This window comes from Arvicola amphibius, chromosome 5 (genome assembly GCF_903992535.2).
Source record: "Arvicola amphibius chromosome 5, mArvAmp1.2, whole genome shotgun sequence".
Lineage (NCBI taxonomy): Eukaryota > Metazoa > Chordata > Mammalia > Rodentia > Cricetidae > Arvicola > Arvicola amphibius.
In genome coordinates this window covers 85,718,014-85,734,631 of record NC_052051.1, presented here as the reverse complement: position 1 = coordinate 85,734,631, position 16,618 = coordinate 85,718,014, and the positions used below count along the sequence as shown (strand labels likewise).

Genomic DNA, 16,618 nt, shown 5'->3' with positions numbered 1-16,618 from the left:
GGAATTGAACCCTGGTCCTCTGCAACAAATGCTCCTAATCGCCGAGCCAGCTCTCCAGTCTCTACATCTCAGCTTCTTACCTATCTGCAAAGATTGCTCCATGGATTATCACTTTCTGTGTGGAGATGGATAGCATGTTTTTATTCATGGTTGAGAATTTTGTTTTGTTTGTTTTTTCCTGACTAATGACAGCACTAACTGAGCATGTACTATGCACAGGCACTGTCCAAAGCATACACCTCTATTGGTTAGTAAAAAAGCCTGTAAAAAAATCTTTCCCCCTGGATGAGTAAAGACAAGTTAAAATCCTGCATAAGATCCGCGGCAGGGCCAGGATTCAGCATCAACAGTTTTGAGATTTTTCTTACAGCTGACCTGAGCAGATATTGATAATGGCCCCCATCTTCTGGGCCAGGTATGATGCTTAGGAACTTATACATATTCGAGTCACACAATATTGATATTACTGTTCTTTGTCACAGATGAAAAAAACAAAAACTTGGGAGGATCAGATAATCTGCCCAGAGGCCACACAACTGTCAACCTGGCAACCACCAACCCTGGGGCTGGCCCAGGTCTCCTTTTTCCCTCATGGCAAAAACAAAGCTTGAGACTGTGCCTAGAGTCTCCCCGACCCTCACCACTCAAGACGTAGTCTAGAAATGGTGGGGCAGGATGACAATGAAGAACTTGGTCTCCATCCTTGAGTCCTTCCCAAAGCCAGCTTGGTGTCTAGACTCTACTAATTGCCGATTTCTACCACGTGCTTCTGAGTCTTAGAGTTCCACTGAGGGTTTCTGCAGGTTGGCTCTGGCAGCATGAAAAAAGCCAAGATCAAAATGGAGAGGACACAAACAACCCTTGAACTGAATCAATTTCGTTAGTTTTATGCCCTGAAGTTCTGTGTGGTAGTTGTGGAGAGGAAGGGTGGGAAGCCCAGCTCTTCGGCAAAGCTTGAAAACCACAGTCCTGGCTGAGGCACAGGCCAAGGTCTGCAGGACTCAGGCTGGCACTGAACACGTGTGAGTGCTCAGAACGCCTGCTGGAGACAGAGAGCTGCTTCCTTGAGTGCCTCCTTCCGCACCTCGGTTGGCTCACCGTATTATGCTGGCATGCACAGAGATAAAGACACAGCTAACAGCACAGAAAACACGTGATGTGGCTCAAGATTACCTGGCACAGCAGCTGCCGTGGAATCTGTAGAAAGACAGGAACGGAAAGTCCGCGGCACCGAAGAGGTCACCTAGGAGCACAGCAAGGGTGATGCAATGGTCCACACAGCTCCCCCAGGTCCCCACCCAGCTATTCTGGGAAACAAGATGATGTCTTCTGCACAATCCCTCCAACTCTCGCGTCCCTAAGAATCTTCTACTTCCTCCTGCTAAGAATAAAGTAATGACAGTGACCATTTAGCGAGAGCCTGCTTTGTGCAAAACCCTATGTGACATGTGGTGACTTATCTCTTATTCCTTGTCGTGACTCCGAGAGGTTCGGTTACCCCACTCTAGTTCAGAGAAGCGACGCAGCTTAAACTGTGTAACTGCTGAACTGTGGGGCCGAGTGCACACCCAGGCCAGCCCAGGCCTTAGATCTCTGGCGGCACACAAAAAAGATTCTTTTCTTTTTTTTTTTTTTTTTTTTTTGGCTTTATGTTAAAAAAAGATCATGAATGCATTTGCTGACATCTTTTTCATGTTAGTGTTTAATTACTGCACAAACAGCGACTGTGCACACTCATTTTAGCTTAAGCCCAAAGGGTACATTTATTTCTTGTGAAGTAAGTTCATTCTTTTAGTTCCAGTTTTAGTACAAGAGGAAATAATCAAACATATTGGCTGTTTCTCTCTGGAATTTGAACTTGGTCACAAACAAGAAGTCAGGAGATTAAAAAAGCAGAAAGCCTTCCAAAAATGTCTTGAGAAAAGGAATTAAGCATTTCCACAGTAGACAGATTAATCCTTTCAAATCTGGAGTTTCTGACACTGCAGGGCCTGGCTCTCTGGGGCCTGGGCTTTGGTGTGGGTCTGTCCTGGGCCGCTGAGGGACTGGGCTGACATTCCAACATCCGTTGCCACAGAGCTTTGTGGTGGAGCTGTGAACACTTCCTTCCTTTACCACTTACACCAATGAGTCGAGTATTTCACAGACAGCTCAGCAGTAGAGGGTTTGCCTAGCACACTCAGGACCCTGGGTGCCATCAGCAGGAACATGCACAAACATGCATGCACGCATGCTCAAACATATTTCTGAACAAGAGTCAGTGAGCTGCCACACTTAGAAAGCCCCCTAAGTGATCTCAAATGATTCAACTGAAAGCTCCAAATTCTGTATCTCTGAGAGCTTGGATGTTTTAAGATTAAGATCAACCTTCCCTTATGCACATGTGTGTCTCAATAAAAGAGTTCCCAGGACTTTGGTTTTCATGCAGTCCATCAAAGGTTCTCATTGTTTTTAGGTCACTATTGCACTGAATGTGTCTACCTTCCAACTGAAGCCCATGTTAGTAAAGTCTCAGCCCTCCAGCCGCCACATCTCTGAGATTCTGCTATTGCCTCCTGCTAAGAATAAAGTAATGACAGTGACCATTTAGCGAGAGCCTGCTTTGTGCAAAACCCTATGTGACATGTGGTGACTTATCTCTTACTCCTTGTCGTAACTCCGAGAGGTTGTTACCCCACTCTAGTTCAGAGAAGGGACGCAGTTAAAAGTGTGTGACTGTTGAACTGTGGGGGCCGAGTGCACACCCAGGCCAGCCCAGGCCTTAGATCTCTGGCAGCAGTGGCCCACACTACAGGAGTATAAGAGAAAAGGAACCTGCCTTTATCCACCAGTTTCAGAACTTTAGTGTATAATGCACATGGCGCATCCTGAGGTTTTTTTCTGCAGAGAACGACAACTAAGATAATCCTGGGACAGTGGACTATAAGAGTGGCTGTGGAGGGGACATCGCTGGAGAATTTGTTCTGTCTCTTCTGCAGCAGCTGGCCCTTGGCCTTTGCCCAATCTCCCAGTGTGAAAGAACTGCAGTGCAGCCAGGGAATAATGAGGGATGGCGGAGAGGGTGATCAATTAAATCTAGGACCTTGAGACTCCTCTGGATGAACCTCCCCTTGACATCCCATCTTTCATCATAAATGTTCCAGCCGGGTAAGCCATTGAGGGTACATGGGTAATATATATAGCCAAGACTAGGCTCTGGAAGGGAGTCTAAAGAACAAAAAGGATGATGGGGGGTAGATGAGGAGGGAGAAGAATAACAAGAGGGATGGATGGGGTAGAGAGGAGAGAGGGGAATAACAAGAGGGATGGTCAGGGTAGAGTGGAAGGAGGGGAATAAACAAATCTCAGTCTTAAGAGAAGACTCTTCTTAAGAAGAGTCCCAGCTAAGTCAGGGCAGTGGTGGCATGCCTTTAATCCCAACACTCAGCAGAGGCAGGAGGATCTCTGTGAGTTCAAGGCCAGCCTGGTCTATGAAGTGAGTTCCAGGACAGCCAGAGTTGTTACATAGAGAAACCCTGTCTCCCCCCCTCCCAAAAAAGAACCCTGTCAGCTAGATGATAATCACTACCCAGATGACAAAAGCCACTCTTGTAAGGGAGTAAGGAAGAGAAAGAAGCAAAAATGTCGGATGAAAAAACAGCCTGCCTTTATCCTTAGGTCATTTCTCACAGCATCGTATTTATACACAGCATCTACTTGTCTGCACACCTCGGCTGCCCCACCACCTAGAACTACCAATCCTTCGAGAGCAGGGACTCCATCTTGCACATCCCTGTCACCACCCTAAGTCGGCCTTACAAAGACACCTTGGCAAGCACCACTGAAAGAAGGGCACCTGAAGGACTGGGTGCTGCTGTAGGCCAGGGATGTTCTAGACTCGACTGTGTGGCCCGCAACTTCCAGCTGACTCTCAATGCTTCCCTTCTGGTGCCCTCAATCTTCCCCTTACTAAAGTAGGTTTTTTTTTTCATTTTTATTTTTCTATAAAATATATTCTGATCATGGTTTTCCCACCCTCATCTCCTCCCACATCATCCCCACTTCCTTACTCATCTAACTCTGGTGTAGGAGGTCCTTCTGTTTATGTGTTGCTTTCACTGGTTAATGAATAAAAAAACTGCTTTGGCCTGATAGGGCAGAATTTAGGTAGGCAGAGAAGACAAAACGGAATGCTGGGAAGAAGGGCAGGGTGAGAGCCGCCATGGATCTTCTGCCTGAGATGGATGCTGGTTAGAATCTTGCAGGTAAGCCACAGTCAAGTGGCAATACACAGATTAATAGAAATGGGTTAAATTAAGATGTAAGAATTAGCCAATAAGAAACTAGAGCTAATGGGCCAACCGCTGTTTTAATGACTACAGTTTATGTATGGTTATTTCGGGTGTAAGCTAGCAGGGCGGCCGGGACAAATAAGGGGCCCTGCTCCTTATGACATAACTCCACTTCTTTCTCTCTCTAGAAAACAAACAGGCAAATTAAATAAATAAACAAGAACTAAAAAAAGAAAAGAAAAATAAAAAACACAAGAAACACACACACACAGTGGGTTTCAGGACAGTTAGGACCATGTAGAGTAGGCTAGCCTCAAACTCACAGAGATCCACCTGCCTTCACTTCCCTGGTTTTATGATTAAAGGGTACACCACCACAACAGGCAAAAGGGAGGCTTTTAAACAGAGAGGGGAGTCTGCCTGTCTTTGAACCGCAAAGAGGTTACAGAGTGTAGCTTGCCCAAGCCCAGGAGTGCTCAATCTGGGAGCCTGTGAACATGTGAAGATGCTGGGGGCTAACGATGGATCAACTGTTAAGCACTTCCTGCTCTTACAGAGGACCCAGGTTTGATTCCCAACACTCACCTCAGAAGGCTCACAACCCCTGTAGCTCTATCTCAGGGACTCTCGTGCCCTCTTATAGCCTCTGTAGGTACATACACCCATGTGGTGCACACACATAAACTCGGGCACATGCCTGTAAAATACTAATAATCTTTAAATTAAAAAACACAAGTGAAGATGTTCACAAACCTTATGCTACTCTATCTGAGCTGCATGGCACAGGCACCAAGTAAGTGATTGGGGCTGACTCATGCCCGATGGCAGCTACATGAGGCCTCTGTAATCAAGGGTGAGTAGCCTGCATGGCTAGGTTCCAGCTGGCACTTTGCTAAGCAGAGGACAGGAACCCCACTTCTCTGAAGGTTACAGAGCACAAAATTGCAACATAAAGTAAGGCCTGAGGTAAACTCGCTGTCTCCCCATCTCAGCCCTGGAACTGGCCAGGAATGGGGTGGGGTCACCTCTAGAGAGTGGCCAGTGCGGCTGCTTTACCTCACCAGGGGCATCCCACGGACCAAGGTCATTGGTGGCTCGTATTCCTGGGCTCTCCCTGCTCGTCTGGGGGCTTTAAAGTCTCTCTTTTTAAACCCACAGCAGATGGCCCCATAAGAACACAAAGTGCAAACTTTTAAACATGGGGAAAATTCTCTGCTCCTGGTCAAAAAGCTTAAAGAGAAAGAAGTGGGGGTCTTCTCAATTATGGTTCTAAGATTCTTGAACCCTCTCGGTAAATTGTGAGGTCAAAGGCTAGAGGAACAGGCTCCATGTCCCCAAACCCAAAAGAAATGTACTACTCAGGGCATGCAAGCTACCTGCTTGCTCCCATGTACCTAGGGGGCAGTTACAGGAACACTCATCCTTCAGCCACTCAGAAACAAGGGAGAGCACAAGCAAGAACTCCACGAGAGCCTCCCCCACTAGACCAAGTCAGACTGAGCCCTCCCGCTGTGCTGGGTGAAGCAACAAATGGCATAACGCTGTGATAGTGACACTTTCTTAGTTAAATGCACAGCTACTCTAAGAGCCAACAAGTCCATTAGCTGTTTTATCTGCTCAACTTTATAATTAGCAGTAAACAACCCTTAGAAAATGTGGTTTAAATGAAAATGGCTCCTATAGGCTTATAGGAACCAGCATCATTGGGAGGTGTGGATTTGTTGGAGGAAGTGTGTCCCTGGGGTGGGCTCTGGTGTTTCAGAAATCCCAGCTGGGCCCAGGGTCACTCTCTCTTTCTGCTGCCTGAGGATCTGGATGGAGATCTCTCAGCTCCTTCTCCAGCACCATGTCTGCCTGCATGGCACCATGCTGCTTGCCATGATGATATTGGACTAAACCTCTGCAACTGTAAGCCAGCCTCAATTAAATATTTTCCTTTATAAGAGCTGCCATGGTTGGTCATAGTGTCTCTTCACAGTCATGGAAACCCTAAGACAGAAAACACCACCGGGATTGATTTAAAGTTAATGGAATCGACTCCCAAGGGGTAGTGCACATTCTGGATGTGATGTTAGTGTTAACTGTCAACTTGACAGAGCCTGGGATTATCTGGGAAATGGCTTCTGGCATGCTTATAGGAGATCCATTATGTGTACTGAGATGAGAAGACAGGCCCACTGTGGGTGGCACATTTCCTGGCTGGGATGCTGGACTGTACAGATGGAGAAAAAGACGACCTGAGCTGCACCAGGCATTCACAGCTCTTCCTTCTGACTGCAGATGGGATGTGTCCAGCCCCTTAACTGCCACACAGTGTTGGGCAACGTCCTCCAACAGGAGACAGAATAAATCCTTATTCCTTACGCTGATTTTGTCAGAGTGGTTTGTGACAAAACCAGGAGAAGAAACTAAGACACTGAACTATCGTTTTTCATACCAAAGTCCTATCTTGACGTCTCTGTCATCTGCTCTAAGAAACAAAAGTAAGCACTTGACTATTCCTGAGTGACTTTGCAGGGATGGCGACTGACCTGGTAAAGCCCTTACCTGCACTTCTTAATGAGCTTTACTATTCTAGCCAAGAGTTTCCCTACTCAGAGATCCTCAACTCAATAGGTAATCAAGGCAAACCATCATCGCTGCTAAGGTTTGAAGTCTATGGAACTCCCCAGATAGGAGAAAGAAGAAGCAAACACATCCATTCTTAAGGCACCTTGACAATTTGAAAAAGTTCCAAAAAAATAGCAAACATGATACTGATATTGATTAACACAGAGAGAGACACCCCCCCCCTTTTTTAAGGTTTTTGAGACAGGGTTTCTTTGTGTAACCCTGACTGTTCTGTAGACCAGCCTAGCCTGGAGCTCAGAGATCCTCCTGCCTCTGCCTCCTAAGCACTAGAATTAAAGGCGTGCACCACCACCACCCAGCCACTCAGAGCACTTTTATAGAAAGAATAAAGCTTGTAGCTAGGAAGATGGCTCAGTCAGTAAGATGTTTGCCACACAAGTACCCATCTTAAAAAAAAATAACAAAAACACAGGCATGGTGGCACATGTCTGTAGTCCTAGGAATGGAGAAGCCTGGTCAATCAGTGAGCCCCAGATAAAAGTGAGAGATCTTGTCTCAAAAGAACATGGATGATGTCCTGAGAAATGGCATCCAAAGTTGGCCTGTCAGTCATTCACATACTCACGCATGTGCACATACATGCATACATACATACAAAACAAAAAGAAGACACCTTTATATTACTCAATCAATCTGCGAGGAAGGCAGTGTGGTTTACAATGTCCCTGCTCAAGAATTAGATCGTGAACTTGCTTCTAGTACACACGGAAGGATCTAGCTTCTGAATGCTGCCGACATTTACTCACCATCCCGCATCTACCTTTGCCAGGGGGTTTGCAGGACCCTATTATGATACTAGACATCCAGGACTTTGGAAATTTGGGAGCATTCATTTCTTAGGAGTTTCAGGTATTTATAGCAAGGGAAGTCAAGGTTATCCTTGCTGTTGACATAAGAGGCACAGCCAATTTTAGCTCTGCAAAAATCCTTCTCATGATCTAAATTTCCTATACTCAGCCTCTTTAATGACACTACTTTGGTTAATATGAAGTCACACTGGTCTCTATAACTCAGTGATACTAATCTAGACCAACCCTCATTTACCATGCAATGGTTTAAAGTCTGAAGAGCAAATGGAAAACAAACCTTAGGGGCAGGAGTGGTGGTTCTCTCTCTCTCTCTCTCTCTCTCTCTCTCTCTCTCTCTCTCTCTCTCTCTCTCTCTCTCTGTCTCTCTCTCTCTTTCTAAGGATTGAACCCCAAAGTTCACACATGGTAAGCAAGTGTCTGCACCTCCAAGCCCTAACAAAGACAATTTGAAGGATAATTACTCCTCTTCCAGTGTGACCACACTTAAAATTAGTTCTCAAATTAGAGTTTTATTTTTGACATACCTTCTGATTGAGATAAAATTCAATAAATTCTATTGAAAAAATACCATATTAAAAAGTACCATAAAATTCACCCTTTGAAAATGTACACTTCTAGGGTTCAGTGTAGCCACAGCTCTGTAGCCATCACTACTGTGTAATGATGGAGCATTTGCATACCCTGATGATCATTGAAGATAATTCTCTGTGCAAACCACTCTATACTCTCAGGCTGCTGACCCAGACAGCGGCAGTCCATCCAAGGCATTTTTTTTTTCATCCAAGGCATTTTTATATTGACCTGAGAACTTAGCAGTAACTCAGGGTAAAAGGTTGGATCGGTGGCCAGGACAGATGAACTATCACCAGCATCTATGTTTGAAAACAAAAGCAGCTGCAGAAAGCAAGGCCCAAGTGTTCTAGAAATGCATTTGCTTGCTCATGACATTTCATAATAACATACAGGGGCCCCAGGAAAGCAGAAATTAAGAACAGGATCATGACGGCAGATGCCCTTAGCTCCAGGTCCCCTTGTACATACCTGCTTGGCCTCATATTGGTCACGACCACAAGGTCAGGTGCCCTCAGCTCCAGGTCCCCTCCTACACACCTGCTCAGCCTCATCTTGGTCACAGCACTCGACCTCTCTGAGCTTCAGCTCCCTTACTTGCAGATTTTGGTAGCACTAGGGATTATTGTTGAAATTCCTCCCAGCTCTGATGATTGTGTGATATATTTAAAAGCATGATCTCACCAGGTGGTAGTGTTGCATGCCTTTAATTCTAGCACTCTCGGAGGCAGAGGCAGGTGGATCTCTGAACTGGAGACCAGTCTAGTCTACAGAGTGAGTTCCAGGACAGCCAAGGCTGCAGAAAAATCTTGTCTCAAAAAAAAAATCAAAAGAAATGAAGAAAAAGAAAAAAAGCATAATCTCCTAATTGAAGGACAAACAGATCTCGATGGACTGTAAAAAAAATACACAGAAATCCACCGAGACTAACTCAGGGATAAATGAACAGGGAGGCTGGGAGATCCTGTGAGTGGAACTTTCCATTTGAAATGCAAGAGGCACCTTAAACATCTGTAAGGCCCAAAGCATGAAAAGAGGAGGTTGAGAAGACAGATGAACAAAAAGCACTTAGTACTGACAGTTCTGTGGGCTATGTGGCGTTTTCACTGCTTGACAAGGGTAAGGACATTCAGCAGTGTCCCAGGTAGCATTACCATTGCTGTGTAGAACACCATGACCAAAAGCAAGTCCCTCCAAAACTCATGCTCAAGAATAACCTACCTGTGAAGTAAAAGGAGGATTTTTTTACAAAGTGATGAGAAGTGGGGTCTCTGAGAGACGAGCTATGGTGAAATGGGGTAACGGGGTGAGGGCGCTGCCGACCCACAATATAACACTGCCTGACTTAGTTATTGTTTGTTTCCTTTCTTTCTTTAAAAGAAAATTTCGAGACAGGGTTTCTCTATATAACAGCTCTGCTGTCCTAAAACTCAATTTGTAGAGCAGGCTGGCCTCCAATTCATAGAGATCCACCTGCCTCTGTCCCTGGGTGCTGGGATTAAAGTGTGCACCCCCACCACTGGTTGAAATGAAAACATTCTCAAGTAACATCATTTTAATAGAATTATTATCATATGTGGGTGTGGAGGCTCTCTGAACCTGTTTACTTATTTCTCTTCCCAATCTGGCTGCACCAATTACATCCTCTTCCTCGGCCTGCACTCTTACGTATCTTCTTAGTCCATTGATTGTTGATCTGCTAGGGCCCCTGATCCTAGAAACCCCAGTGGCCCAACAGGAACAAGTGGCCCTGTGACCTGGACTAGAACTGGAACCAAAATAAACCTCTTTTTACAAGATAATTTACCCTTGGGGGTGGGAGAGATGGCTCAGAGGTTAAGAGCACTGACTATTCTTCCAGAGGTCCTGCGTTCAGTTCCCAGCATCCACATGATAACAACCATCTGTAATGAGATCTGGTGACTTCTTCTGGCCTGCAGGCATATATGCAGGCAAAACACTGTATACATAATAAATAAATAAATATTTTTTAAAAAAAGATAATTTACCCAGTCTGTGGGTTGTGTTACTAGAAAGCAGCTAATAGTACTTCAAAACCTTCCAAGGTAAAAAACAAACTGCGTGACAGAGCAGAGCATTTGGGAAATTCCTAAACCTGAAAAACAACCTCAGAGCAGCCGAGGCAGCAATGTAAAGATAATTTGAGAACCAACTCTTTACTCCAGCATTAAAAAGATCGGGTGGCAACTATGACAAGAAATTATATTAAAATGATGCTAGCTTGGAGAGCAGGCCGGACTCTACAGCTACACTGGCAACCAAGTCTGATTCGCTGAATCTGGTCCTCAGAAGCTACATGCTGAGAACCTCCTGTTGCTGAGCGTGCTCTCTGACTGCAACACACAGTGAAAAATACACAAATGCACACACACGCACACACATGCAGGTGCACACACATACATAAACACAAACACACACACACGCAGGTGCACACACATATACATAGACACAAACACACACATGCAGGTGCACACACATATACATAGACACAAACACACACACACGCAGGTGCACACACACATACACAAACACAAACACACACACGCAGGTGCACACACACATATACATAGACACAAACACAAACACACACGCAGGTGCATACACACATACACACACAAAAAAAGGTACATTTTAAATGATACTAACTAAAAATAGAATGAATTTGAACTGTTTTGCCAAATACTTTAAAACTAGCACAGAAGAACAGCTCTGGGTAGCCAGGGAAGAGATCTCAGAAGAGTGCAAACAAAACAAGTGACAGCTCCCTCTCTCCCCTCCCTCTCTTCTTCTCTCTCCTTCCCTCCCCCTCTCTCCCTCTCCATCTATCACTCCCTCTCCATTTCTCTCCCTGTCCCTCCCTTCCTCTTCCTCTCTCCCTTTCTTACTCTCCTTCCCTCCCTCTCTCTCCATCTCCCTCTCTTTCTCCATCTCCTCCCTCTCTCTCCCTCCCTCCCTCTCTCTCTTCTTCCCTCCCCCTCTCTCACACACACATTTTATTCAGCCATAAAGGAAAATATTTTGTAATGGACAGAACTAGAGATCATCACATTTTTTCTCGCATGCAGATTCCAGGCTTAAAGCATATAAACCCACACACATGACATGAAAGCATGAAGGAAGCAGACTATTTGGGGAAGAACAGACAGTGGAAGTGGCCCAGGGAGGACAAGGGACAGTAGCAGGGTGCGGTCATTAGTAAAGGACATATATATATATTAGTAAAGGACATATATCTTTGTATGTGTCATAACAGAACCTACCGTCTTGTAGGCTAATTAAAATCTTCAAAGTTCAAAATATAAGGTAAAACTTTTTTTAAAAAAATAGAGATAAGAATAAACTCATGGGCAATAAAGTACTTTTTCCTCTTCCTGTTTTGCAGTGATGGACCCAGGGCCCTATATGTGCTAGGGAAGTATTCCACCATTGAGTCACTCTGCTCCCACCTCATATTCTGTCACACAGTCTTCAGAGATAGCAGGCTCCGAGCCCCGAGTGAACAGGGATTGTAAGTGAGCAACAGAGTGCTTACCTGTGGGATGAGACGCCACTGCCAGGAGTGCCACACTGGAAAACAAAACATAAAGTTCAGCAAAGCAAGCAAGAACACTTTCTCGAGCACACACACTTCCTGTGGGCAAGAGGGCTCCTGCTTAGGACAAGAAGGGTCTCATGTCCTCCTTCACCTGTCACTTTCCCTGACCCTGGCTGGCCCATTATAATGCTCATTTAATTTACAATGATTATTTGAAAGCTAAACAAAGTAAGTTCCAAGCTACAAATAGGTTGCAATCTAAAAGCGAGCTGTTGAGTGTAAGCTAAGGATATTTTTGTCATAAGATGAGCTGTGGAGCCAAGCACTGGGCCGAGCTCTGGAAGTCCAATTGAAGAGAGGAAGGAGGAATTTTACAGTCAGGCGCTGGGGTCAAGATCATGACAGGAAACCCACAGAGACAGCTGACCTGAACTGGGAACACATGGACTCTGAACTGACAGCTAGGGAGTCGGCATGGGACTGACCTAGGCCCTCTGCATGAGGGTGACAGTTGTGTAGCTTGGGCTGTTTGTGGGGCCCCTAGCAATGGGATCAGGACCTGTCCCTGGTGCTTAAACTGGCTTTTGGGGACTTAGTCCTCATGCTGGATGCCTTGCCCAGCCTTGATGCGAGGGGGGGGGGTGCAGGGCAGAGGAGCTTGGTTCTTCCTCAACGTGATATGTCATGAGCTTTACATTTTTCTCTGCTCCCCTCCCTGCCTCTCCCCTCCCCTTCAACCCTCTCCCATGGTCCCCATGCTCCTAATTTACTCAGGAGATCTTGTCTCTTTCTACTTCCCATGTAGATTAGATCCATGCATGTCTCTCTTAGGGGCCATGCTTTCTTGACTACCATAGGAGGCCTGCCCCTTTCTGAACAGAGGAGGAGGGGGTGTGGGGGATAGACGGGAGGTAGGGGGAGGGGAAGAGAGGAGGGAGGGGAAACTGGTTGATATGTAAAATAAATGAAAAACTTTGATTAAAAAAAAGATGAGCTGTGTAAAAAGTAGTGACGTTTCCAGCTGATTCACAAATGTATCCATGCATCCACTGCACAGCGGAAAACTCCCTAAACAGATACTCAAAAAAGCCAAGTGCTGAGGGACAGGAAGGAAGGCTCCTCTGATGTGGGCCATGTTCAGTCAATAGAACCAAGTGCTGAGGACACGAAGGAGGGCTTCTCTGATGTGGGTCAAACTCGCATTACGTCATTTCTCTGGAAGCCTCTCCATCTGCCTGAACTCCGACTGTTCCCTGAAGCCCAACTGCAAAGGGCTGAATTCTCATCTTCTGCTGCTGCTGCGTTTAGCAAAATTCCCTGTCTTCTAGGCAACTGATCTAGTTACAGGATAGGAATAAAATTCACTGTCTAAGCCTGGCAGTGGTGGCACATGCCTTTAATCTTAGCACTTGGGAAGCAGAAGTAGACAGATCTTTATGAGTTCAAGATCAGGCTGGTCTACAGAGTGAGTTCTAGGACAGTCAAGGCTACAGAGAAACCCTGTCTCCCCCCCCCCCCAAAAAAAAACCTTGCTCCATAGGATTCAGGTTTCCATGACAGGAAGGCTGCTCAGGTCGACACCCTGGCTCTATCCATTCAGTTGAGTTGACTCTCTAAACCCTCTTTGCAATTCCACAAACCCAGCCTTGCCCCACACTTGTGCTGTGCCCTCCTGGGAGCAGGACACATTTTACTCCCCTTGGGATTACAAGCAACCAGGCATACAGCTGACTCTCAATATAGGTTCTGATGGACTCATATTGTATCTGTGGTAAGAATATGTCTGAAGGAAAATGTAACTTGAAATCCCTTAGAGTTCTAATATTATAAATTACATACGAAGGCTAAAGAGGAAAGTGTGCTAATATAAAAATTATGCTAGTATATAATACCTGATGAATAACAGATCTTTTTAAAACCTACTCCTTGATAAAATATTTACTGAATGCCAAATGTGTGTTCGTGTGTTTATAAATGTGTCTGTCTCTGTGTGTATGTGTGTGTATCTCTGTCTGTTGTGTGTGATGTCTGTGTGTGTACATGTTTGTCTGTGTCTATTGTGTGTGTGGTGTGTCTGTGTGTGTCTGTGTACATGTTTGTGTCTGTTGTGTGTGTGGTGTGTCTGTGTGTGTCTGTGTGCATATTTGTCTGTGTCTGTTGTGTGTGTGGTGTGTCTGTGTGTGTGTGTGTGTGTCTGGTGTGGGAAGTCCTTCGGTATATGTGTTGCTTTTATTGGTTAATGAATAAAGAAGCTGCCTTGGCCTGTTGATAGGGCAGAGCAGAACTAAGAGGGGTGTTGGGAGGAACTATACTGAATGCTGGGAGAAAGAAGGCGGAGTCAAGAGATGCCATGGAGCCACCAGAGGAGAAAGAAGTGAACTGCCAGCTGGAACACTGCTGCTAGGCCATGAGCCTTGAGGTAAAATATAAATTAATAGAAATGGGTTAAATTAAGATGTAAGAGATAGCCAATACGAAGCTAGAGCTAATAGGCCAAGCAGTGATTTAAAATAATATAGTTTCTGTGTGGTTATTTCAGGTCTAAGTGGCCTGGAACGAACAAGAGGACTCCCTCCAACATCTGTCTCTCTGTATGTGCCCTGTGTGTGTCTCTGAGAGTGTGTGTGTGTGTGTGTGTGTGTGTGTGCGCGTGCGCGCGTTACTGCTGATTGAACCTAATGTTTCATAGGCACACTAAGTAAGTACTCTACTGTTGAGCTATAACTTCATCCCTATTTTTACTGTTGAGTTTTAGAGATAAAGTTTCACTAAGTTGCCCAGGCTACCCCTGAACTCACTTTGCAATCCAGGACGGACACTAAACTTGGGATCACCCTGCCTCAGTGTCCTCAGTAGCTAAACATAGGCCTGCGCATTGGGCCTGGCCAGGAACTGTCCTAGTAATAGAACGAAACAGTAAGCCGTGCTTACAGGACATAGACTGGGACAACCTAGGGAAGCCGTGGTCTCCAAACACTAGCCTGCATGTTTTCTGTCTCATTGAGTCACTCCCCATTGACAGGCTTGTGTATAATCTTACCTGAAGAGCAAAGAAGTAGAAAATGTGTCAACAACATTATAGTAATAATTTTATATTTTATGCATTGGGGAACTCAAGATTATAAGGAATTTACAAGGACACTCTCATCTACTACCTAAATTCTCCAAAATGCAGATAGAAGACTAACCTGCATTTAGAAGCTTCAGTTATTTTCAGCTCTCTAGCCAATCTTTCCCTGTGCTATGGCCTTATTCATTCAACTGAACTGCAAAAAAAAAAAAAAAAAAAAAAAAAAAAAAGGCATTAGCCCTCTCCTTATTCCTACACTGTACCTTCTAGGGAAGAACAGTGTCTTATTTACCTCTGGGTCTTAAGCAGTATAAGGCATACAACAGATGCTCACAATGGGGTCGGATGCAGATAATCACCTCTAGGTGTGCCGATAGTGGCAGCACATGGTGGAAACATCAATGAGTCAGAGTCAAGAGCACATTCACTCAGTGGAGGAAGACTATCTGCCAGAGACTGAGAATCTTACACCTATTGCATCTCCCAAAATATTGAGAGACCAAAACAAGTCTCTCCCTTGGTGGGCAGTGCTCCACGCTTGCCTAGACAGGGACCACCCATAAATCTGAGTAGAGTGCAGATTTCTGGATGCTGATTTTCCAGCATCAAGCAGTAGTGGTCAATGGAACAGTGGTTCTTGCCAGGTGTGAGGGCCCACGCCTTTAATCCCGGCAATCAGGAGGCAGAGGCAGGCGGGTCTCTGTGAGTTCAAATCCAGCCTGGTCTACAGAGTGACTTTCAGGACAGCAGCAGCTGTTTCACAGAGAAACCCTATCTTGAAAAAAATGAGATGGTGAGGGAGGGAGGGAGGGAGGGAGGGAGGGAGGGAGGGGAGTGGTCCTCATTCTGATTCAAATATCTTTGCCACTTACTGAAGAAAAAAAAATCTGGACAGAGTTAGGGCTTTACTGGAGTGTGCCATAGCCTCAGCCTGGAAGACCCGGGTACCAGGGTTGTAGGCAATAAATATCCTCACTCCAAATAGAGGAAGAAAGGACAGAATAAAGAACTGAGGACCACAGGGGCTCATTTTTCTGTGTTCTAAACCTCTGTTGCACGGCATATATCTTCTGTAGAACTATTTCCGACAGCTCAACACCTGGGAAATACTTTTCTTTTCAGTGCTGGGGATTAAACCCAAAGCCTAGTGCATGCTGGGTACTTTGCCATTGAACTGTAGCCCTGGGAAACATATTGAAATACCAAGAACCACTGGCAATTTTTTGGAAAAGTATCTTAAAACCAGTAGCCGGAGGATAGAGACAGGCAGATCCCGGGGGCTTGCCAGCCAGCCAGCCTAGCTGAAATGAGAACTCCGGGTTAGGTGAGAGACCCTCTCTCAAAAAATAAGGTAAACAACAGAGGAAGAGCCCAGAAATTGACCTCGTACAAACACACACAGCACACACAGAGTGAATAACTGGAGGGTTCTTTTGTTTTGCTTTGTTTTGTTTTTCGGCTGAGTATGAAGGTAACAAACAACCATGCTTAGAGTAAGTTTTACATTCAAAACAGTACTGTAGGGGCTGGAGAGCTGGTTCAATGGTTAGTGCGTAATGCTCTTACAGAGGACCCATTAACATGAGGCTCACAAATACCTGCAACTAACTCCAGAAGATCTTCCAGCCTCTGCCAGTATTTGTTTTCATGTGCATGCACATATGAACAAACACAGACAACCTAACAAAAATCAAAACACTAAAGGGCGTTT

At 45.3% G+C, this 16,618-nt stretch overlaps 1 protein-coding gene across 1 annotated transcript in view; it reads right to left on the bottom strand.

Moving 5' to 3' along the window:
• Tmem241 (transmembrane protein 241) overlaps nucleotides 1–16,618 on the bottom strand; it is a 141,864-nt gene that overhangs the window by 81,376 nt on the left and 43,870 nt on the right. The window contains exons 13-14 of the mRNA XM_042055151.1: nucleotides 11,835–11,869; nucleotides 1,174–1,243 (exon numbers count right to left, since the gene is read on the bottom strand). Of these exons, the coding sequence (XP_041911085.1) occupies nucleotides 1,174–1,243; nucleotides 11,835–11,869 (105 nt within the window). The remainder of the gene's footprint in view (nucleotides 1–1,173; nucleotides 1,244–11,834; nucleotides 11,870–16,618) is intronic.